Source organism: Alternaria ventricosa (assembly GCF_023758065.1).
Source record: "Alternaria ventricosa strain BMP 2768 chromosome Unknown scaffold_1, whole genome shotgun sequence".
NCBI classification, from domain to species: Eukaryota; Fungi; Ascomycota; class Dothideomycetes; order Pleosporales; family Pleosporaceae; genus Alternaria; species Alternaria ventricosa.
In genome coordinates this window covers 556,560-581,955 of record NW_026055681.1, presented here as the reverse complement: position 1 = coordinate 581,955, position 25,396 = coordinate 556,560, and the positions used below count along the sequence as shown (strand labels likewise).

The following is a 25,396-nucleotide window of genomic DNA, read 5'->3' as shown; positions in this document are numbered from 1 at the left end:
CGAGGCGTTATTGAGCACAGGAGATACCATGACATTCAACTTATGAATATAGTCTAATAACATTCTGCATAACTTGAGTTGTTGGCTGGTTGCTGTGCTGTGAAGCTTTGGCTCTATCGGAATGTCTCGGAATCACCCTCATTCCGAGCCTCTGCGCGCACGCGTCCGTCACACGAACATTGCGCGACGACCTTCTGGCAGATAGACGCCGATCCATGTACCTTTGTTCAAAGTATCTGTTGCCAAAGGGGTCTTGGAGTACCTCGGCGGCCCCGTCATGGTGTCAGAGATGAGTATACTCTACGTACCAGCCGTGGTGTTCACTGCCTTGTAAGCGTCCTCCCTTCACTCCCAGACACCATGCGACATCATCCAGAGACGTCCCATCGCCGCATGAAGGTCGCGTCAAAAAGCTCGAAATCGCTCCAACTAACAGGCGACTCCAGAACCAATCCTCAAACAGGGCACCATGCCATCTCGACCCTTCCCTCCCTGGCAGCGCCAACTACCCGCTTTCTCCTCCGCCTCGTCTCCTCCACTTCCCGCGCCACCAACCGCTATACCTCTGGCTTATAGCTTCCGCAACTCCCCCCTCCTTCTCGCCGCTTCGAAAACAACCCTGCGCAGCCGTCACACGCGAATTGGCTACCACACGATACTACCAGATAAAGCTGGCTTACACGAACACGCATCACATGCATACGAAGTATGTGGGCTTGATGTGAATAGGGTGGCAAGTAGGTTGGCTGAATCAAGTTCATTGCGAGAGGTCTATATACACCGGGACAAAGAATCAAGGTCCGAAACCATGCAGGGAACAAACCGAACGCCGTCGAAAGTGGAGAAAGAGACCGACCAGGCGCCTAGTGCTGTTGAAGACCTGATACAACCAAAAGGAAAAGGAAATGTTCTCAGAGCGTTTCGAGCTGTCTCCTTAGCTCGTTTATCAGCTCTTCGCCATCGTGAAGGCTCAACATGGCGGTTGGTGCGAAGACGCCTACATCCAAGGCGCCATTGCGGATGGTCGCCTCGATATCGACAGCATGCTACATATCTGTTAGTCCCTGCTCGCCTTAACATCGCGTAAAGGCAAACTCACCAAATATGCGCCATTGACACGCTCGTCCACCAGTTCAGCAGGTGGTTCCAAGCTGTGCTCCTCCACTTCGGTCACCCTACTGATCGGCTGCTGCCATTGTTGAGTAGGTTCGACGGTAATAGAATCTTTGCTCTGGGTCTCTCTCTCCGCCTCTGGAGTATCCGGCAGAGATAGGAAGTTTACGAAAGTGTCAACCTTGACACCCGTCCATTCGCTGATCTCGAAGAGGCTAGCAGAAGCGTTCATGGGCTCACTGATTTCTTGCAGGTCGCATTGGATATCCTCAGCCATCTCTGCCATCTGGCGTCTGAGCGGCTTACTGATACGTAGTGGTAGTAGATTGACTGTTGGTACAGCAGCCGAGGCAATGCCATTGATAGGCAGCGAGCGATTGGCCAGGTAGACACCAATGATCACGTCCTCATCTGCAGTGCCAGATGTGTTCGCAGCATGGACCTTTGCGTACGCAGCGAGGAAGATGGACTGCGTTGAAACACCACGTTGGCGCGCAGCTGCCTCCAGGTTGGGCGTCGCGAACAAGGCTGGCTTGAAGAGCTGTGTCCTCGTTTTGGGGCTCTCAGCAGGCTGCATCAAGAGCTTCTGGGCAAAGTCCATGAGATACCGAGTCCAGAAGCTCTTCTTTTTCTCTAATTCTGATGTCCCGTATCCGTTAGCGACCATCTGGGTAAGTGTATTGTCTGACGGAGCGACTTCAGCGCCGTTGCAGATGGCTTGCAGTTTCTGCATCAAAAGAGGTAAGCTGACACCATCGTACAATGCATGGTGGATCTTCAGCTTCAACGCCCAGCCGCTAGAAGTTTGTGAAGCGAAGAGGTGGGCCCACGGCTGCATGGTCGTTGTAGCCTGGACGCGCTGGCGGATTTCGTCATGTGTGCAGCCAGTGATGTCTGTGACAGAGCTCTGAAGATCTTTCAACACGACTGCTACGTAGGGTATCTGATGATCGCCAGTCGTGACGAAGGAGGACCGCAGAATCGGACTTGTCGCAACCAGGGCGTGCCACGAGTTGTTGAGGCCGTTGAGACCAATACCTCCATGGATAGCGTATGTGAACTCGGCGTAGAAGTTGCTGCCTTTGTTATTCAGCCACATCGACAGCATGTATAGCTGTCCGGCGGTGACTGGTAGAATTTCGGTGACACTTGCATCGTCAATATGAGCCCGGTCTACGATGTGCGATCTATCGAGATCTTTGAGAGCCTCCCGAACCACTTCATGAGGATTGGCGCTGGTTTCCAGCTGCTGTGTGGTGCGCGAATCCACAAGACTTGCCATCTGTCCAATCGTACCAGCTCGGAGCATCTCACCAACGCCGAGGATGATGCCCTGTTTGCGCAGAAGAGAAGAGACCTTGATCGCGCTGATAGAGTCCAGCCCCATGTGAAATATTGTCATGGCGCTCGTCATCTCATCTTCGGGTGTCTTCGACACAAAGGCTAGAGTCTCGCGTATCTTGCGAGCTGTTTCGGTGCTTGGTGGATCCCTAGCGTCTTCGTCGCCAACTACCTCATGGCTGCTTGTCGCACGACTTTGTCTCTGCTTGAAAGCCGGCATACCACATACTGATGTGCCGTTCGTAGTGACCTCAATTACAGATGTCTCTGGCTGTTCCATCAAGTGTCTGAGCACGTCGTCCATTCGATCGAGGAGCTGTTGTGAAGCCTCTTCGTCGAATACTTCCTCTTTCATCGCACAACGCCAAACCAAGCTCTTGTCCATTACCTCCATTTCTACACACACCGGATACTCAACGTCACTATGACCCTCGATGCTGGTGTACAGCCTTTGTCCCTCCTCTTCCTCTGACGCAAAGCCCTTCTGGTAGATGAACAGACTTTCGAACAGTCTTCCATCAACACCTGCTGCCGATAGGGCTTTCCGAAGTGGGTAGTGTTGCCACTGCTTGATGTTCGTGAAGTTGTCTTGCATGTAATGCAACATGTCTCCTCCAGATCCGTGCAGGACTGATCGTATCGCGATCGTGTTCATAGTGGGAAACAATAGTTGAGATCGCTCCTCGTCGTCTCTTCCGGATAGTACAGAGCCGAAGGTGACATCCAGGCTGTTGGTGTAGAATGCAGTAACCAGAGCAAAGACGGTTTGGCCGATAGTCTGTAATGACACATTGCACCTTCTCGCGAACGCCTGGATATCATCTAGTACCACTGCGCTGTTTCGTTCGTGGCGATGAACATGGCTGCCAGTTTCGCTTAAGATGCTTGTTCGTCGAGGGAAAGAGCTTGTAATGGCCCCCGAGAGATAATCTTGCCAAAAGTCAGCGGAAGCAGATCCGGACGTTGTGACGATGTTGATCAGAGAAGCCTCGTAGCTTGGTCGGGAGCTGAACTCATCGTTATAAGCTCGTTGCACATCAGAATGCAGTAATCCAAGAGACCATCCATCGTATAAAGCATGAGCAATGGAGAGAATAAGGTAGCATTGGCCAAGTGTCTCCACGAAGCTAATGTGGAAGCGAGGTGTTGAAAGCGATTTCCGTAGGGAATCATGTCGAAGTTTGCGGAAGATTGAGGCAAAGTCGGGCCTGCCCTCTAACTCGACATAGGTCCAGAAGCCATGGTGTTGTTTGTGGACGATCTGTACGAAAGAATCGTCGAGTTCCGGATCATCTACCTCTACGAAGCCAGTCCGTAAGATTGGTGACGCAGCGACGACTGTTGTCCAGGCCTCTCGGAGCTTCTTGACATCTACATTAGGATCCAGTTCGAGTACATCATGATTGTAGTATCTTGTGTAGTCTGACGCAATCATCTCAGCTACCATAGCTTCTTGCAAAGGTGTCAAGGGGAACACTTCTTCAACATCGGCGTTGCTGAACGCATGCTGTTCGAGATAACTCTTCATTAATCTCTTGTAGGCGTCAAGATTCGGCTGCAGAGTCACTTCGGTTGGCGTTTCCGTGGGTGAGACAAGTTGCACCATCTTCGCAATGGTCAACCCGCGCATGATGCCGCTCACGGGAATGTTGACTCCGCGCTTCTTGAGCTTGGATGATAATTTGATGGCATCGATACTGTCGAGTCCAAGTTCAAAAATGGAGGTGTTCTCGTTGATGCTCACAAATTCGAGACCCGATAGCTGAGCAGTTTCCTCTTTGATCATGATGGCATCGCTCGTCCATTCAAAATCGCTCGTGTTGTTGCCGTTCAGGATCTTTCCATTTTCGGATGTTGTACCATTCTGCATCGCTCCATTATCGAAGGTTACCTCAGGAATAGTAGACGGATCTACTAAGACCTGTCGCAATGCTTCTTCAAACCGGTCAAGAAGCTCATTCGCCAAACACTCATGTGCGACATGATCTTGACTGACCAATGTCAACTTAAACACATCACCCCTCCGTTGCTCAACCTCGAAAGCCAGAGGGTAGTCAGCAACAGTATCAGTGTCCAGGATCTCCCAAGCATCGTTTTTTGCCCACTCGTCATCTCCCTGTGCGATTTGGTACGCGAAGAGATTGTCGAAGAGAGGCTGGCTCGAAGTTCTTTTGCACCACTTCATGATTTGTCTCAGTGGAGTGTGCTGATGAGAATGAGCTCCGACATTAAAATCGTGCACTCGTTTGATTGCCGATGACCAAGATTCGCCACGCTGAGTGCAATGCTGATAGGGGATGGTGTTGAACATTGGCCCTATGATGCGATCTGCACCTTCAAGATCGATACTGCGTCCAGAGACGACCATTCCAGCCGTTACGGCTCCTTTGACGTGCTCGCAAAGTACGCTGAGCCAGCAAGCCTGGGCAATAGCTTGTGCTGTAACATTAAGTTGGCGTCGCACAGAGTCAAAGCCGGCCAACCCACGCAGTGTACGTGTAACAACTACAGCTTCTTGACTAACCTCGCCGGGAATGGTGGGTAAATGAAGGGTTTGCTTATCCAGATGGTTCTGCCAGAACTCCTTTGCCCCGTTAGGGATGCTGAGCGGACCATGAGCAAGCGCAGTATAGAAGGCAGGTGCGTGCAATTGTAGATCCCTGTTGTTGTAGACATCCCAGACGGCCCGGAAGATGAGCTCGATGCTGTTGCCATCGTAAAGTCCATGGAAGATATGAACAGACAGCAGCTTCTGCGTTGGTGTGGTGATGAGATGTATCTCGAAAGGGCGGGTAAAGTCGGGTTGATTGAGCTCTAGCCAGCGTTGTCTCAACGATTCTAAGCTTTTGGCAAGGTGGTGTTCTTTGACTGGAGTGTGTAAAATTCCAGTGTAGGCAGGAGCACGGAGAACTACCTGCACATAACCTTCCTCTGTGTTGACAAAGACCGTACGAAGTGTAGAAATTGAAGCGTGCACCTTTTTCCATGCGGCGTCAAGTCTTCGTTCATCGATGCCGTCGTGTAGCTTGAAATGGAAGGTGTTGAAATAGAGTCCGTTCTCGCTCTCCAGAGATCTCGCAATCATGCCTTGTTGCAAAGGAGTACATGGCGCGACGACATCGACGACGCTGGATTCGATAGAGAGTGATTGTGCGACAGACCGTTTGTAGCGGTGCTGCACTGCGTGAATAGCTTGTTGTGCTGCGAGTATAGATCCATGAGCTTCATCAGTGGGGCCACCAGCTTCCAGGGCTTTGGCGAGACGTCGAATAGTCGGGCATCGCATTACTACAGATGCAGTAGCACTTGCGAAGCCTGACTGCTTGAGTGTGTGCGATATACCGATGACGGAGATCGAGTCCATGCCCATCTCGAAGAAGCTAGCATCCTTACTGATAGATTGTTCGCTAACACCCAGAGCTTGAGAGAGTACTTGACAAAGCTTCTTCTCATGCTCCGTCCAAATTTCGTCTTTCTCGTTTGAAGTGGCTGATATTGCTTGCAGATCGCCAGAGGAAAGTGCGTCGTAAAGCTCCTTGAGCTTTTTGGCATCCGCCTTGTTATTGATGTTCAATGGCATCGTAGAGAGAGGAACGAAGTGCGTGGGAATCATGTATGGAGGCAGTTTCTCATGACAGGCTTCCTTCGCGATCCCCATCGCCTCGACGTCGCCTAGCTGTACCTGAGATTGTGCCCTGGAGAGTTTGCCACACACAAGGAAGGCAACCAGTTGCTCTTTTTGCTGCTTCGGGTGCTTCAGTACTAGCGTTGCAACATCAGAGATCGCTGAGCTGGACTGCTTGATGACGGAGTTGATCTCGGCTACCTCGAGGCGTTGGCCACGCAATTTGACCTGATCATCTGCTCGCCCAAGGAATTGGAACGTGCCATCGTGTAGGATTCTAACGAGGTCACCGGTCCGATACACACGCGCACCTAAACGTTCGAGGTGAGGGAAGCGCTCTGCAGTTAGCTCTGGGCGATTGAGGTAGCCTCTGCCAACAAGTTTTCCTGAAACACAGAGTTCGCCTACGCCACCTCGTAGGACAGGTACTTCATCGCCGGGATGAAGAACCAAAGACCCCACATTGTCAAACTGAGGGCCGATATTGGAGGGTCTTCCATTGGCTGGAACGCGCGGGAACATGGTGCATCCTATCGTTGCCTCGGTTGGCCCATAACCGTTGTAGATTACGCCTTTTGGACCCCACACGTCGAGGATCTCTTGTTTCAGGCTTTCGCCACCGGTGATGAAGACGCCCTTACAAAGACTGGGTACGTCATCCGGATGGAGAATTTGGGCGAGACTGGGCGTCAGATCGATATGCGTGATATTGAGATCAGAGATGGTCTTTGCTAGATCTTCAAAGATGAGATCCCGAGGTGCTGAAACGACGCATATGCCGACCGACCAACTCCAGTACTGCTCAAGAACTGAAACATCGAAGTGGAACGACGCGAACTGAAGCCATCGCGACTCTGTATCCCAATGTCCGGTAAACAAGCGCTGGAAAGCAAGAAGCGCCTGCACAGCGTTCTCATGAGTCAGCTCGCAGCCTTTTGGTGTACCTGTAGTACCAGAAGTGTACAAGCAGTAGCTACGATCCTGGGAACTGATCCGGTCGTTGCGCAAAAGCGAAGATCCTGGTAGTGAACGCCAGTCGATCTCATCAAGCTTCAGTACTGGCACACTAACGCTGCCCTCAAACTGATCAGCTTGAGAAGATAGAGATAAAACAGCTTGAGCGCGCGAGTCTTCAACGATGAAAGCCTGGCGTGCAGCAGGCGCACCAGGGTCGATAGCGAGATAAGCGCAGCCAGCCTTCAATATTCCCAGCATGGCAAAAGATGCTTCAGGACATTTGTCGAAACACACACCAACCAGGCTACCAGGCTGCACACCATGCGCAGTGATCAGGTGAGCAATTCTGTTCCCCTCAGCATCTAGCTCAGCATACGTCCATTGCTCAATGGTACGTGAGCCGTGATCGTTCGCGGAAACGAACTCGAACGCGACACGCCTCGGGTACTTCGTCGCAGTGCTCTCGACCAGTTCGTGGAGTAACCTAACATCTGATGGCAGTTCAGGTTCTTTAGCAGGTGTGATGGAGTATAGTTGTTCGGAGAAGTGGGGCTCAATCGCAGTGGTGCTTGACGTATAGCTTTCCATCAGGTGGTCTAGTTGCTCGAGGATCAGAGCGGCCTGCTCCTTTGGTACGATATGAGGCAAGAAGGTAAGGCGGTACTCCAAGTACCTTTCCATTGGTTCCAGTTCGATCGAGATCGGGTACTCAATAGCCGCATTCTCTTCAACAACTCTCCACAAACGGTTGGATTCTGTGCGACTAGACAGCTTCTGGTAAGCGAAAATCGTGTCGAATAATGCTTCGTTTGGAAAGCCCATAAGTCTCTGGATCTTGTTGAGTGGCGTGAATTGATATTGCTGGATTTGGGTGTTCAACGCCATAATCTTAGTAAGAGTCGCAGCCATGTCGTTCGAAACGGTACATGCCACGGGTACTGTGTTGATGCATGGAAAGACGACATCCTCGGCTCCGTCAAAGGTCCGACCAGACAAGACAACCCCGCATGTTACTGAGCTTTCTCCAGTGTAGGAACTCAACAACGAAAGCCAACTCGCAATACCTGCCGCTTGCATTGTGATGTTGGCATTCCGACAGCCATCCTCCAGGACATGGAGTGGTTTCATGGATTGACGAGTGCAAACAGATGGGGAGCTTGGGTCATATCTTAAAGGTGTGAGATTGGGAAAGCGACATGGACTTGCAGCCTTCCCAATCTCATTCCATACTGCTTCTCCGTCTTCGGTGCTTGTAGCGCTGAGCTGTATAATGCTACTAATGGTTGTGTCGATAGATGCAGGCGGCGATAGAGCGCGGCCCTCATATGCAGTAGTAACATCCGTTAAGATGGACTGAAGACTTTGGGCATCGAAGAGAGCATGAAACATGGCCAGATCAAGAGCGAAGTGACCCTCTTCTTGGACGATGCGTAATGACCAAGGAGGTAAATGCAAATCTTTCAAGAATGCACGTTGTAATCCTTTGAGCCATTTGTCGATCGGGTCGGATGTAGTGCTTGAGTTGGTAGACCATGGCAGATTTGTCGAAGTTGGAGTATACTCAATCATCGCGAAGGCGTGAAGCGGATCTTTGATCTGAGCGAATCCGCTGCGCAATGCGCTATGGCGTTCTCTCGTCATATCCCACGCTTTCCTGAGCCTCTCGAGGTCTGTATCCACTTCCAGCTGCATACGGATGTGATTCATATACACAGCTCCTTCGGTCGCGAGGAATTGCGATATCATGCCCTTCTGGAGTGGAGTGCAAGGACGAACGGCTACGACATCCCCATCATAGATGCTATGGTCGCTTAGTACCCCCACCTTGTGCTCGCCTTCGAAAGCACTAAAGTTGAAATGCGGAAGTGCAGACGCATCCGATGCCTTCGCCTGGCCAATGAACTCGGCAAGATCGGCGCATGTGGTGTGATCCAGGACATCGGCAGCACTCACGGAGTAGCCCTGCTTCCGAAGTGCTGCAGCGATTTGAACTGCGCTGATGCTGTCAAGACCGAGCTGGTAAATGGAGGTTGTTGGGGTGATCTCTTTTGGCGAAGCATCGGACAGTCGCGCAAAAACGTCCCTCACCTCGGTTTCAACTTGTGTCCATTGATGATCTGAGCCATGTTGAAACCCATTAGTTAGCAATTCGGTGCCGATATGGTCTCGGAATATGCTTGTCAACGCTTTCTTGTCAATTTTCCCAGCCATTGATCTCGGAATCTCGTCGACAAAGACAAAGAACTGGGGTACCATGTACGACGGTAGCCGGCTGCTTGCAATCGTTTTGAGCTCGCTCCCTTCGATGTTGCCATGCGTAATCAAAAATGCCACGAGTTGGTCCCTGTCTGTCTCCTGCTTTTTCAAGATCTGTGTAGTGACAAACGCGACATCTGGATGAGCATTCTGGAGGACATGGTTGATCTCGCCGAGCTCTACCCTAAGCCCGCGTATCTTGACCTGATCGTCCGTGCGTCCTACGAATTCGAAACTGCCGTCACTGAGCATCCTCGCCAGGTCTCCACTCTTATAAAAGCGTTGCCCACCCCAAATGACAAATCGTTCGCTTGTCAGATCGGGATTGCCGAGGTAGCCTCGTGCGAGTTGTGCGCCTCCAATGTATAGTTCGCCGGTGCTCAGCACAGGCAAGATCGATTTACCTCTTGCCGAGAAGATTGCGAAAGACGTGCTTGGGAAGGGTTTGCCGATAATTGAAACACGACCGTTTACTGAAACAGGGCTTATTGTCGTACAGAATGCAGCTTCAGTAGGCCCGTACGAGTTGACGCATGAATCGCCCCACTCCTTGACGATAGCGTGTGCCATGGCTTCTCCGATGCAGTACAACCACTTGACGCTCGGTATATCAGATCTTTTGAGAGAAACCGCTACTGAAGGCGTCAGGTCGAGCAAGTTGACCTGCAAAGAGTTGATGACTTTCGGTAGATCGTTCAACAAGTCATTCTGGTCAGTGGCACAGAGCGTGAACCCATGGGTCCAAGCCAAGAAACAGTCGTAGTAGCACATATCGAAAGTTACAGCCGCATATTGTAGCAGTCGTGAATAAGGGTTCCAGGGAATGCGGGAATCTGAGCTTGCGATGGTTTGGACAGGAGCGCGATGTTCCATGCTGACCGCTTTCGGTACGCCTGTGGAGCCAGAGGTGAACAAACAATAGGCTAGATTTGTGTCCATGAGGCCATCAATGACAGGATTATGATGCGGTACAGATGGGATTGCTTCGACATTGACAATCCTCGCTTCGATTAGATGATCGGGCAGTGTCGAGGCATCCGAGCAAAGCACAAGCTTTGGCTTCAACTCTTGGAACATAATCCGTCTGCGTGCTTCGGGCAGTCCTGGATATACCGGTGCAAAAGCAGCCCCAGCTTTCATAACTCCTAGGATGCTTGCATAGAAACAAGGGCTCTTCAGCATATGAATGGGGACAATGTCATCTGGACCAACCCCTTGCTTAATGAGCGCGTGTGCAACAGAGTTGGCTTTTTCATTTAAAGTCGCGAAAGACCAAACTGTCTTGCCACCATCTGGAAGCAAATATTCCAAGGCGATACGGTCAGGGTGCATTGCCGCTATGCTTTCGAAACCTGAATGTAACAAGACCGCGTCGGGTTGGCATTGCTCATAATCCATGTTGGACTCTGCTCGAAGGTGAGCTGGCAGTGTGCTTATGTCGGAAGAACTCATTCCCGGGAATGCAAGCAATGATGAGATGCAGGTGTCAAATGTTTCCATGACCAGCCGAGCTTCCGCTTCAGACAACAGTGATGTCTGGTAGTGCAGCGATAACTCTAGAGTATTCCGGACCGGATCTTGAACGAGCTCGCATACGATGGGTAGATCCATGTCACCCAGATCTTGTTCAAGTGTCCAGATAGTAGAGTCCAAAGTTGTTTTCGGCTGCTGGAGTATCACCAAACTGTCAAAAAGACGGCCGCCCTCCCAGAGTACAGTGCTTTGTATGCGACGGAGCGGTGTCAACTGATGAGCTAGCGACTCGATGCTGATAGAATGGGCTAGGCGCATCAAAGCGTCATTAGTTTGCTGTGGATCGAGAATGATGCGGACGGGTAGGGTGTTGAAGCAAGGAGCAACGATGCGATCAAGGTCGTCGCTGGAGATATTGCGTCCATTAACGACGTTTCCGAAGCAAATGTCGTTTTCGCCCGTATAGAAGTGCAGAAGCTTGGCCCAAGCCGCGTGCACTACCGACAGTAATGACAGCGACATGTCTTGACATGCTGTGCGCATGGTGGAAAGTGGTAGTTGTAGACATTTCGATGAAGATGCAGGGTTTCCTTGGGCTCTTGAATCTTTGCCGGTAAGACTGGGAAAGAGAGCAGGCTCAAACCCGCTCAATAGAGTGGCCCAATATTTATCGCCCTCTGCATAGTCTTGCTGGAGCATGTACTGCAGATACACATCGTAAGACACCGGTGGCGGGATTTCGATGCCGAGATATGTGTCTTGTACTTCTTGAATGAGCGTAGAGATAGCAATGCCGTCGTAGAGCGCATGATGGCAGCCAAAAAGTAGCTTTGTTGATCGTCCGTCTTGTATCAACGCGAGGTGAATTGGAGGGCTTTCGGCTGCTAGGTTTTCAGAAATAACACTGTTTATACGCGGCGGTAGACCGTCCAGGGTGCTGTAGTGATGCCATTTCAAGTCGGTATTGCGTAGCACAACTTGCATGAAGGCGAATGACGGGTTTTCAGTAGCAACGAAACATGTGCGAAGGATCTCATGTCGCCGTAACATACTCTTCCAGGACTCCTGCAACCGGGAGACATCTCCTTTGACGTCGAAAAGCATTATGTTGCAGTACGCCGAGTGTGAGGACGGCTGGCCACTTGAAAGCATAGCCTCTTGAAGTGGTGTGCATGGTAGGATCTTTGCCACCTGGGATCCGCTTTGATTGTAACGCGCAAGAACACGAGACACTTCTTCCGGGCTCAAGAACTTGTCTAGGCTGACGGTATTATGCCTGGCCGTTTCTCGAGTTGAAGGGCGCGAATGTAGTTGATAGACGGATGCGAGACGAGCGATTGAAGCGTTCTTTAATACTGTAGAGATAGAGAAGTCACCCAAGTTTTGTTTTCGAAGTCCATTGCAGAAGCGTATAGCTGAAACTGAATCTAGCCCCAAGCTGAAGAATGACGACGTCCGTTGTATTCCTTCCGGTGAGGTGTTCAGTGTGGATGAAAGAACCTGGGCCACGACTTTTTCCCATGGCGAGAAGACCTCAGCCTTTGCATCATCCTGCGTCCATTGCAAGGCGACCTGTTCTTCTTCCGCTAAGTCCCAGAATGTGCGTTGAAGGAGAGCCTTGTCGATCTTGGCTTGCATTGTCATGGGAAGGCGCGAAACGGGAACGAGATGCGAGGGAACCATGTACGAAGGCAGGCGACGCGATAGCAGATCAGACAGATCCGATATCACCGATTCAAACTCCAAGGGCGCCAAACATTGAAAAGAGTCAGATGCAGCTCCGTTGGGTACCCAGAACACTACCAGTGTTTGAGTATCGTCGGAACGCGGCAGGAGAAGGGTAACGCAGTCTTGCACTGCCTGATGATCGAGCATCACTGACGTTATCTCACCGAGTTCGACACGCTGACCACGAATCTTGACTTGATCATCCATACGGCCTTTGGAAAGTATGGACCCGTCCGGGAGTAGTATACCCGTATCGCCTGACCGGTATATCCTACCATAGGTAGAGTGGTTGATGATCTTCGCGGCATTCAGCTCCGGTCGGTTCAAATAGCCACGGAAAACCTGGTAACCTCCGAAACAAAGCTCACCCACGGCACCGAGGGGGAGAATTGCCTCGCTCTCGGGATCGAGCACGAGGGCTGAAGTATTATCGAAAGGCATACCGATGTTGTTAATCAGATCATCCGGAGTTACCGCCGCCCGTACAGTGCATATGTTTGTGGTCTCAGAAGGACCGTAGCCTTGGTACAAGCCTTTGCCTGCCCACATTCTTCGAACGTGTTCCGTCAAAGCTTCTCCAGCAGTCACCAGAAATTCGACTTTCGGAACATTCACTGGATCTACCAATGCTGCAACTGTTGGCGTCAAACTTAGATGTGTGACGCCCAGACAGTTGATGGCGGCCTCAAAGTCGTGAAACAAGTCGTCTTTCGTTGCCGTGCATAGGCATATACCAACATGCCATGAGAAGAAGATCTCGAAAACACTGACATCAAATGCTTGCGAGCAAGACTGAAGCAAACATGAACCCGCATGAACGGGGTATATAGTTGAAAGGTATTGCAAGTTACTCATGAGATTATCCTGGGTAACGAGAACTCCCTTGGGCACTCCAGTGCTGCCGGAAGTGAATACAGCATAGGCGAGATGCTGTCCGCTATATGGCACGTCCAGGTTCTGATCAAATTGTTTCGCAAGTTGAGGGGTATTGAACTCAATTATATCGACGAGAAGATGATTTCGAACGCTTGTTGCAGTTGTTGTGTCGGAAACGCATACCGTTACTTGCGCGTCGTCCAGGATGCTTCTGACTCTGTCGATCGGCGTGTCAGGGACTATCGGTAGATATCCGCAACCAAGCTTGAGCACAGCAAGGATACAGATGTAAAGATCAATGGACTTTTCCATCATTATGCAAACCAATTGATCGTCGCCTACGCCGTGATCAGCGAGGACACGGGCAAATTGGTTAGCGCGTGTGTTGAGCAGACCATAGGTCGCCACCTCTTCGACTTCCACGACACCACGTCTGACGCGAGCAAATTTGAGAGCTGACCTTCGCGGATCCTTCAAAGCCCATTGTTCTACCGCATGGGCAGGACCATGCTCTATAGTTTGCTGTCGAGGCGTGGGATTGGCAATTGACAAGGAAGGCGTGGTGAAGCATCGTTTCATGGCATCGATGCCATGGTTGGCATTCGATAAGAGCAGGTTCACTATCTCGTCGATCTGACGAGAGAGATACTTGATCTGATGCTCCGGTATAGTTGAGGCGTCGTACGTAGCGTGGAAAAATATGTTGTCTTCGCGCGGCTCGAATTCCAGCGTAAGCCTAAATTCCAGATCGTCCGCGCTATCGATGACTCTTGAAGCGAGCGACGAGCTTGAGTCGGAGATGATTGACTGTTGCCATACAAACAGAACGTCGAAGAGTCGTGTCCCAGGTGGGATATTTCCCGCCTTCACTATTTCCCGGAAAGGAAGTGTGCTGTGGCTCAGACATTCTCTGTTCAATGCTTGGGTCGTACGCAATAGATCATGAATGTCGAGCGTTTTACTGAGATTTATGCGGAAAGGGACGGTTGCGATGCATGGGCCGATAACATCCTCAACACCAGCGATGGGAATGGTCCGCCCTGAGGTAACGTTTCCAAGAACAATATCGTTTGTGCCGCTATAAAGGCTGAGTATGTACGCAGTAGCCGCCTGGAAATAAACCTGGGGGTTGACAGCCATCTCCTGAGCTCGCTGGAATAGTCTGGATCTGTTGATAGCAGAACGGCCCGAAAAGTGATGTGTCGCCGGATCGCGAACGAGCTTTCCATGGTAATTAGGGAGGGCCACCGGAAGGTAGCCATTGAGGAGACTACTCCAGTAGCTCTTGGGTACTTCTTGATCTTCCGGCCTGAGTTGGGTGAAGTACTGGACTACATCACGAAATTGTGGCCGCGATACTGTTTCCTCTCCATGCAACCGTGTGTCGAGATCGTGGAGCAATAGATCGAATGACCAGCCATCGTACAGTGCATGATGTATGCGGAACAACAGACGGAGTCGTCTCGATATCGACATAACTTGTACGTGGAAGGGACGAAGAAAGTCTTCATCGGAGCTCATTGAGTAAGACCTCGAAAAGACATCAACTTCCTGAATCTGTGATGGCAGTAATGCTCTCCAAATAATCTGCGAGAACGTTCCTGCGTGCTGCGATGCAGCAACGAAGCCGGTACGCAGGATCTCGCTCTTACTGGCCAAGTAGTCAAGGGCGTTTCGGATATCTTCATACGTCCGCGCAATTGATAGCTCAACTTCGATCCAGTTGCAGTAGGCAGTGGGCCTGGATATCGTCTCCGCAAGCATGGCTTCCTGCAATGGAGTACAGGGTATTACGGATGCAATATCATTCTTCCACCGCTTGAGCTGAGGGATCTCTACGGTGCCAGTCATATCCGCAGAGTCATGCGTCAGATTATGCCGATTAGCGCTTTGTGTAGAACCTCTACATGTCGCAACAAGATCGCTCAATGTTCTCGCAGATAGTACTTCCATCGCTCCTAGGACGAATCCTTGTCGACGTAGCGCAGACGCTATCCGAATAGCTCGAAGGGAATCCAGGCCAGCAGAGCCAAGGTCGGTATCTGATTTAAGGTCTTGAGAGATGTGACGCCCAACGGTTTCCAGGACTGATTGGCTCACATGATCGCCTGGGGATATGGTGGTAGACGTAGAAAGTCCAGTAGAGTTAGTCTTATGAAGATGTGTTTTTGCAAGAGAGTCTTTGTCAATCTTTCCCGACGGTAGCTGCGGCATTGTATCGATGAAGTATATGTGTGATGGAATCATAAATGCCGGAAGCCATTGGTTGCAGGTAGCGAGGACATCTGCGCGGGCGACTTCGCTCGAGTCGGCAGCGCAAAAGGCAACCAGAGACTCCTCGACAATGATTACGGTTGCTGTCCGACAGCTCTGTATCCTCATGATAGCTTGTTCAATTTCGCCGAGCTCAACCCGTTGTCCTCGAAGCTTTACTTGACCAGCAACGACACGACCCAAGCATTCCAAGACGCCGTGGCGGTTGATTCTTGCGCGATCGCCGGTACGATATAAGCGACCATGTTCCGGATGTTCGATGAATGATGCAGAAGTGAGATCTGGGCGATTCAAATATTCTTCGGCAACCTGGGACCCTCCAATGGCTAGTTCACCAACTTCTCCGGAACTCAGTATCTCGATGTCGGCCGATGGTCGTTCTTCATTCATAGGCGCGATTATGAAAGCCGAAACAGTATCCAAGGGATGACCTATGATGCTAGTTGACGAATGTGTCGAGAACTGTGGCTGCAGCGTGCAGTGGATTGAGGCTTCAGTCGGCCCGTACATGGCCCATAGCATACTCTCCTTCGTTTCGTCGCCACCATACTCATCGATGACGTATTGGGTGAGCATCTCACCGATGGTAAGTAACAGTTTGAGTCCGGGCACGCTGGACCTGCCTTGAAGAAGGTTGCTCACGACTGTTGGCGTAAGTTCAGCTGCATCGACCTCTAGATCGTTAATGGCTCCTGGAAGGTCATCGAGCATGTGGGCACGTGTGCTGCTCACCAAGGTTCGCCCTCGAAACCAGGGAAAGAATATCTCAAAAATGGAAACATCAAACGTCTTGCACTACATTAGTAGAGAAAGAGCGCTTGTACTGCATGTGCACTTACAGGGGCTGCAAATTGAAGAAAACGGGCGAAGTCGGGAATGTGGCGGTGGTGAGCCAATAGACTCTGGGTAACTGCATGATGAGTTACGCTGACAGCTTTTGGCTTCCCGGTAGAGCCGGAGGTGTATAGTACATAGGCCAGATCCTTGGTGTTTGGTCGCCGCAAATCGATTATAGGCTGGGCCTCGCGGTCGCAGAGTTCTTTGTCAACCGAGACTACATCGATATTGATCGCTGCTCGTATCCGCTCATCTAGAATCGAAGATGTGATGAGCAGGTCGGCAGAAATATCATCGAGGATAAACTTCAGCCGCTGTGTAGGTGTGTCGAGATTAAGAGGACAGAATGCCTTTCCCGCCTTCAAGATGGCCAAAAGAACGATATACAGTTCTGGGGACTGTGGTAGGAAGACCGGAATGACAGGCGAGGCACTTTCGAGCTTTGCCAGTCTTTCTGTGATACTGCCAGCCAGGGCATCGCTCAGACTATGTAAGTCCTTGTAGGAGAACTTCCGCCTTTTCGATCCATATTCCAGGAAATCGATAGCAGTCGCATCGTGATCAAGTGGACGTACAAGCTCGTGGAGAAGGTCTGGCCCGCTCAAGATCGAGGGCCGCTGATTAAGTACCGACAGTCGTTGGTTCGCGCCGCTTTCTTGAATCATTTTGCGTTAAATTGTTAGATATGTCGACAGATGGCAACGGTTACTGGTAGAACATTCGAGTCTCTGTCGTCCCGAGCGATACGTCCATGAATTTCCCGAAGAAAGAATTGCAAAAAATGCACTCGATGTTGCTGGACGGGAATCTGCAGAATGCGATGCTTGATCGCAGGTTTCGATGATGAGAAACTGAGGCACGATGATTGGTCGATGGTCTTCAAGTACCTTGAGACCAGTACACACACGGGTGGCGCACGTGAGAACGGGTTCCAGCACTCTGTACTTGGGTAGCGCGTTCGACACTTGACGACGGAGTGTGCAGTGCTCCGGTGTAAGCAAGCAGGCAGCAAGCAACCTTCAAGAAGCGACCCCCAAGAACGTATCGCGGTCGCCGAATTCCAAATGAGCGAATAGCGCTTGAATCAAAAGTCGAGAAAATCCAAGCTGAGGCGTGCACTGATCCGATGATTTCTGGTGTCGCAACTCTGTGATGTTGAGCGCGTTGTCCGTAGATGCAGCGTCATACATCCTGGTTGAGTGACAAGTGGACGTGTCATTCGACAAGCGGCGCGTAAGATCTGATACAGTAAATCAGACGCGTTTGGCGGCGGCTTTGCAAGTGGGCGAAAACGGGAGCAAAAACTGTTCGAGACAAGACTAAATCGAGACTGAAAACCGAAGCTCCACCTCAATCATGCTAGTCCGGAGTAGTAGCGTGAAGTGGTGGACGTAAAGGCGTGGGCGCGTCTCCGATGACGACAAGGCCATCGCGGTGGCTGGTTGGGCGTCGTTGTTCCATAGCCTCTTTGCTATCGCCCCACGCTATGGAGCAGAATCAGTTTGTCAAGCGCAAACGCGTCGTGCGCAAGATTCTGTCGCAACGTGGTGGTGGACGCGACCTCGGAGCTGCGCCGCTGCTTGGTGGGGAAGACGCGGCCGGGCATGCCGCCGAAATCCCGTGCTTTGCGTGACATGCCAGGCGGGTCATCCCTTCAGCAGAAATTATCAGATGCACCACAGCAGTCTACCCCTGACCTGACTTCACGTCGCCGCTAGCCCAGCCCTACAAGAGCTGCTAGGGATGCACGCTGCACGCGTCCGTCAGGCTGTCACCCGACTGCCTACTGTGAACTCACCTGCCGCAGCCCGATGACAGAGTATATATGGTAGGCCTTCCACATGCGGCCTCTCCAGATGCTCAGACAGTCGCTGGTTGTCGCTGCCCTTCTGGTGCATGAACATGTTGCAGGGCGGCCATCTATGACCATGCCAAGACTCTAATTTAGTCCTGCGCTCCTACCACGTCTTCCGTGTTGGCCATGGATGTGACATCAACAACGCTGAATTATCAACATCGCCTCCATGGCATCCTCGCTCATTCCAGTCCACATTCGCAAGTTCATTGCTGCATCTCTCGCTCGCTAATGCTCATCTGAGCAGCAGCCGAGCACTGCATACCCGCAATCGCATTGCGCAACGCCAGGCGCGCGCCACAATGCCCGATTATCACGACGATGACAGCTCCGAGAGCCAACCCCTTCTGGATTCCGAAGAAAGTGAAATTGAAGATGAGCCCTCTGTTCGTCACAGCACGCAATGGGAGAGGCATGTAGAACCGTCGTTAGCGACGGTTCAGCCTCAGGCTTTTGAAGGTCCCACCGTCTTTCGTCAACGATTCATCCGCCAAATCCTTGGCTTAAACAAAACCTCCTATTTCGCACTCTACAGGCAGTTGGATGATGTTGGCTCTAAGACGATTCTGGTTTTGGGTATCGTGACTGCGATCCTGGCCGGGCTGCCGCTTCCTCTGATAGGCGTCGTGCTTGGGCGCATTATCAACAACTTTCCACCCAACCCAGACGAGCTGAAGCATCTATTGTTCCGGCTGATGTCAGTCGCAGTCGGATATTTTGTCATTACTTGGGCTTGGGCGGTTTGCTGGGCTGTCATAGGAGAACGCGTGAGTAGGAAAACAAGAGAAAGACTTCTGCATCGTGCTTTAGGCATGGACATGACCTACTATGGTGCGTAGATGCCCGAGAAATGCCTCGCATAGACTATGTATTGACTCGATTTGCCTTTCGTAGACACCGTCTCGCCTGATCTTTCTAGTATTCTCACAGAGAAGACACAGACCATTCAACTCGGTACCTCCGAGAAGGTGGGCCTCTTCATCGCATCCATAAGCTACTTCATCTCCGCATTCACTGTGGGTTTTATGCTAAACGCAAAACTGACCGGAGTAATGTAATTACCATCATCGCCGTCATGTCAAGAGAGAATCGTTAACATAGCTACATAGGTTCGTTACGGTCATACCTTCAATGGCATTCGTTGTCTATTTCGGTACTAAACAAGTTTCCGATCTCGCCAAGCAGGCTGCACAATACACCGAGAAAGCTGCCTCGGTGGCTGAGAGTGCTATTCGCGCAGTACAGATCGTGCAGGCGTTTGGCTTATTCGAGCAGCTTAGCGAGGAACACGTTCATCACCTTCGATCTGCCTTGCGGATTGGAATCCGAAAGAGCGTTGCGGGTGCTGTCATGCTTGGCTCGGTTTACTTCGTTGCATATGCGACCAACGCACTTGCTTTCTGGTACGGTGATCGCTTAAGAGACGGCAGCGCTGAGGCTGGTACCATCTATGCAGTCGTCTTCCTCATACTAGACGCTTCTTTCGTCGTCGGGTCATTCGGTCCGTTCATTCAGACATTTGCAATGGCCGCCGCCGCTGGGGCTGCGGTAATGGATGTTCTCGATCATCCAACATCCGATATCGATGTCTATTCCCCAAAGGGAAAGCCGGCGGACAGGACACATTTCGAACAGGATCTGGTGCTTTCATCGGTGTCATTTGTATACCCAGCTCGTCCTACTGTGCGAATCCTCGACGGTATCAATTTACGCATAAAGCCTGGGCAAGTCACAGGTCTAGTTGGACCGTCCGGCTCGGGAAAGGTAATCATCAACTTTCGACTAGCACAAACAATTGGCTAACCTCACTTCTTCTTAGTCTACTATTGCATCCCTGCTTTTGAGGCTCTACGATCCAACCTATGGCGTCGTAAACCTCGGTAAAGACAACTTAAAGTCATTCAACGTCCACAGCCTGCGGACACACATCGCACTCGTCACTCAAAACCCGGTTCTCTTCACTGGAACAATACTGGATAATATCAAGCATGGTATCCCAAGTGCCGAAAGAGAACGATTGACTGAAGACGAGATTCTTGCTCGGTGTGAGGCGGCGGCGACAGAGGCATACTGTGATTTCCTAGACCGACTTCCTGAGGGCATACACACAAAAATCAGTTCCGGACCCCAGTCTCAACTTTCCGGAGGCCAAAAGCAACGTATAACCCTCGCGCGTGCGCTTGTGGGTAACCCGTCCCTGATTTTACTGGACGAATTCACAAGTGCCATGGACGGTACAAGCGAAGCGATCGTTTTGGAAAATCTACGTCGTTCTTCAGCCAACGCCAACCGAACCACCATCATAATTGCACATCGTCTGGCAACTGTTCGAGATGCTGATCGTATCGTCGTCATGAAAGACGGAAGTGTAGAGGAAGACGGGCGCCACCAAGATCTTCTCAAAATGAACGGCACCTACGCAGAGCTTATCAAAGCGCAACAATTCGAAAAAGGGCGGCCTTCAGCAACTTCCTCGATTCGATCTGCTGCCAGCTCTACGCACAAAGAGCATGGGGAGTCTTCAGGTGAATCAAACAATGCCTCCCGGCCGGTTTCAGCATCACAAACCGACGCGCCAAAGATGAGTGCTTTGACATTAATTGGCAGATCGTTGGCATTAAGTCGCCGTGAAACGCCAGCTATAATTATCGGTTTGATCTCCTCCGTCTTCAGTGGTGGAGTCATTATCGGGGAGGCGCTCATATTTGGCAACTTGGTTGAACTCTTGAATGACACGTCCGGCTCGGACGATCTCACGAGGAGAATATCTTTCTACTGTATGCTTTTCTTCGGACTGGCAATCATCGCTCTAACCTCACACTCTTTCGGCAAAACTGCTTTCGGCATGGTCTCCGAAAATCTTACCTTACGAGTCCGAGATCTATCTTTCCGAACTATTTTGCAACAAGACATTGCCTGGTTTTCTAAGCCTGGTCATTCTCATCACGCTTTAATGTCGCGTCTGAACTCCGATAGCGGCAGTATTAGTGGTCTATCTGGTGTCATACTCGGAACCGTCTTCTCCATTGCGACGTCTGTTCTTGGCGGAATTGTTCTGGCCCATATTGTGGCCTGGAAAATCGCCATTGTTCTACTGGCGGCTGTACCTGTCATGCTTCTAGCTGGATTCCTGCGCCTTCGTATCTTGGCTATGGCCGAAGAGCATCATCAGACGGCTTACAACGACGCTGCAGCCCTCGCTTCCGAAGCCACTTCTTCTATGCAGATCGTTGCAGTTTTCGGCTTGGAATCGCACTTCATGGATTGTTACCGAGAAGCAATCAGAAAGCCATACGAGGAGCACCTCAGGTTCAGCGTGCTTGGCAACATTTTACTCGCTTTTTCGCTCTCGGTCACATATTTTGTCTATTCTTTGGCGTACTGGTGGTAAGTACATATGTTGATACCGCTTTCATCAGACACATGCTAATTGATGCGACAGGGGGTCTAAACAAGTGCGCAACGGTAACTATAGTCAACGAGAGTTTTTCATTGTACTCCCTGCGCTTCTTTTTTCTGCACAATCCGCAGGTCAGCTCTTCAGCTTGGCACCTGAGATAACACGAGCCAAGGCCGCAGCGCAGAATGTATTCTCTCTACATGACGAGAAGCCGTCGATCATCACAGATCTGAGGCCTTTGGAATCCGCTACCACCACTGCATCCAATGGTAGCGCTTTGTTGTCTGGCCCTTCAGCATCGTATGGAACATTTGGAGTGCGTGGAGAACTGGAGTTCCGTAACGTCAGTCTCTACTATGAGAGTCGGCCTAACGTTCCCGCCTTGAACAACGTCTCATTTCAGATTCGCCAGGGCGAAAACGTAGCGTTTGTCGGTCGTTCCGGTAAGTCAACAAGATCATGGCACGATAAGTACTGACTTCGTCGCCAGGCGCTGGAAAGTCGAGTACGATTCATCTGATAGAGAGATTCTTCGATCCAAATGCTGGACAAGTGTACCTTGATGGGCAAGACATACGCCAAGAACCCGTCCGCAACCATCGTGCTCGCCTAGCACTTGTGGTAAGTTCCCTATTCTCGTCCAGATCAGCACACACTTCACTCTGTTACATCTCAATCGAGTGAGGCTCTTCATGGGGCACCTTTTATATGAAGATGGCTGACATCTAGCAGGAGCAAGAGCCCGATCTCTTTCCAGGATCTGTAAAGTTCAATATCGGACTGGGCGTTCGGCCAGGCACCGCAGTCGTCGATGACGATATACAACGGGTGGCCAAAGAATGCGAGCTTCACGACTTCATCATGAGCCTTCCAGAAGGCTACAACACGGAAGTCGGTACACATGGCTCCAAACTCTCGGGTGGACAGCGTCAACGCCTTGCTATCGCCCGAGCTCTCATACGTGATCCCGAGATCCTGCTTCTCGATGAAGCGACATCGCAGCTCGACGCCAATACCGAGCGCGACATCCGAACGGCTATCGCCGCTGCTTCCAAAGGGCGAACTACCATCATGATAGCACATCGATTAGCAAGTGTGCAACATGCAGATCGTATCTTCGTGTTTGATGGTGGTCGTATCGTTGAGCAGGGCAGACACGATGAGCTCGTAGCCATGGGAGGCATTTATGCTGCTATGGTCGCAACACAGGAGCTGGATTAGGTGCTCATCTATACATTTTTTCGAGCCTTCATTTCGCAGTCCCCTCGGACCGACTTTTCTCTTCGGTGCGTGTTGTTCAGGCGACTGGCGCGTTGTAATATGCGTATGTACCAGTACCCTCATGTTTTGACCATCTATCGGAGCACCCCTCGCATTCGAAGGCGTTGAGCAATGTTTGTTCCTGTACCATCATAGTTCCTTTCATAATTAATTAATGCTTCATGCATCAAGCATGGTACATACGTTTGTTCCACAACCTGCCTAGTTCGCGCTAGTGCATCCCCTTGAGTATATGGCGCCGTCTTTGCATGCTAATGAAATGTCATGTTCACAGTGGGCCCTAGGATAGAACAGCGACAAATGCATTTATCTAAACAAATGAGCTTAATCCTTGCGTTGCATAAGGCTCTTAACTAATTTTAGATTAATCTATATTTAGCCAATCTATCTCTAGTGTATTCTTCTACTAAATATAGATCTAACTTATGCCTCTAAGTTATACTTAGTAGCTAAGGTATTTCTAACGTTAGTTTATAAAATAAGCCTAAGAGCTAAAACCTTAAGAAAGTAGTCTTTAATAAAAGTAATAGTAGTAGTAATCTTAACATTATTAAAGTAGTTATAATTACTATAGATAGTAAGAATTTATTATTATTACTTAAGAGTAATAGTAAGAGCTTCTTTATATATCTAGTAATAGTATATTTAAAAGTTTACAATATAGAGATAAGTTATTATAGACTAGCCTTAAAGTATAGCTATAATAAGCGTTAGTAAAGATATTATATTTCTTAGAGAGAGAGCTTATAGTAAGCCTTACTTTATATACTATACTAAGGCTTAGATAAAGCCTAAGCTTATTATATACTCTTTATAGTACTTATAAAATTCTATATAATATACTTTAGTAGGCTAAAAAGATTCTTATATAGAACTAATACTAGAAAACAAAGCTAAGTATACTTAGCTATAATAGTAGAGGTAAAGTACAATATAACTTCTATAGCTTTAAAGTAGTAATAATAGAATATAAAATATAGCTACTATAATAAGTCTTTTATATAAATACTTTATAAGTAGAATAGGCGCGTAGTAATACTACTATAGCTAGTACTAAAAAACTCTATAGTCTATAGCGCGCGCGCTATAGTAGCTATATATATAAGTTATAGTAGTAGAGCGTATAGCTAGTACGTTTATATTATTAAAACTTAGTTAGCTAAGTAGATCTATATAGAAATCTTTTAGACTATATATAATAATACACTACTATATATACACTACTATAATATACTTATATAACTTCTACTACACTACTCTATCTATAATAGATATATTATAAGTTAAAATTATATTACTAGTAAGATACTACGTTATAGAAATAGAGAGCTATATAGGTAAGATTTTAAAGTTTCTTACTTAATATAGTACTAGGCCTAATTAGGTAGAGGTTATAGGTTTAATCTATAACACTACCTTCCTCTCTTTTTAGAGTAAGTTCTAACACTCTTTATAGAAAGAAAATTTCTATATAGTATATTATAAAAGTAAGTATTATATCTAAATTATTACTATAATAACTAAGTATAAAGAAGATACCTATATTATAAAAGCTACGTAGGCTAAAGCATTTTCTATATTCTTTACTACTACCTATTATTCTTTATATTTCTTATATTCTTGTAGTTTAATTATAGCGCTTAGAGTAGCTTTAGAGAATATAGAGAACGTATAGTATTAGTAATAGAATTAGAATTATCTATTAGTTATTAGTATACTTTAGGCGCAACGCTCTTATAGTAGCGCTATCTAGAACGTTATAGTCTACGCTACTCTTATCTTAATTATAGTCTAGTAAGTTACCTAGACTCTAAGTTACTATTATATAACTAGATATAGCGTAAGTCTATTATTAGAAAGCGCGTTATATAAAGACGTCTAATATATATTCTCTATAAGTCTCTATTATAGTAGAGATAGTGTTAGGTTAATACTAGTTTACTAAGAATAGCTTATAGTAATAGTCTTTCTATTATATAAGTAATAAGTTATAATAGAGTATTACGTAACTATTTACAGAGTAAGTAGTTTAACTAGCCTTAGTAATTAGTAGTTATTACGTAGATAGATTATTATTATAAGAATATTCTATCTACTAGCTAGTATAGAGAACTACTAATAGAGTTCTAGCTTAGATAGCTTATATTAGTAATAGTCTAGAATAAGATCTATAGAGCTAACTAGGTTTATATATAGTTTCTATAAAGAGTTATTAGAGTCTACTAGGTAGTCTGTCTATTATACTTTATACTATAGAAGGCTCTTTTTATTTTAGTTAAGGTTATAGAGCTATTAGTTAATATAACTATTAAAGACAGTCTTAACTATATATTTAGTATTATTATCTACGTTAGAATTAGTAAGCTCTATATAACCTTTA

At 48.8% G+C, this 25,396-nt stretch overlaps 2 protein-coding genes across 2 annotated transcripts; one reads left to right on the top strand and one right to left on the bottom strand.

Annotated features, from left to right (window-relative positions):
• Positions 1-911: 911 nt before the first annotated feature.
• On the bottom strand, positions 912-17,145 carry NPS2 (NRPS; the record flags this gene model as incomplete). Its single annotated transcript, XM_049338138.1, has 3 exons — positions 912-1,046; positions 1,100-16,438; positions 16,570-17,145. The coding sequence occupies 3 exons, from the start codon at positions 17,143-17,145 to the stop codon at positions 912-914; spliced, it is 16,050 nt and encodes a 5,349-aa protein (XP_049204023.1).
• A 1,492-nt stretch (positions 17,146-18,637) lies between these two features.
• Positions 18,638-22,956, top strand: J4E93_000174 (uncharacterized protein; the record flags this gene model as incomplete). The annotated part of the gene is made up of 7 exons (XM_049338137.1): positions 18,638-19,166; positions 19,230-19,389; positions 19,445-20,099; positions 20,155-21,722; positions 21,778-22,178; positions 22,226-22,356; positions 22,468-22,956. 7 exons carry the CDS (start codon positions 18,638-18,640, stop codon positions 22,954-22,956), a joined length of 3,933 nt encoding a protein of 1,310 aa, XP_049204022.1.
• Positions 22,957-25,396: the final 2,440 nt, after the last annotated feature.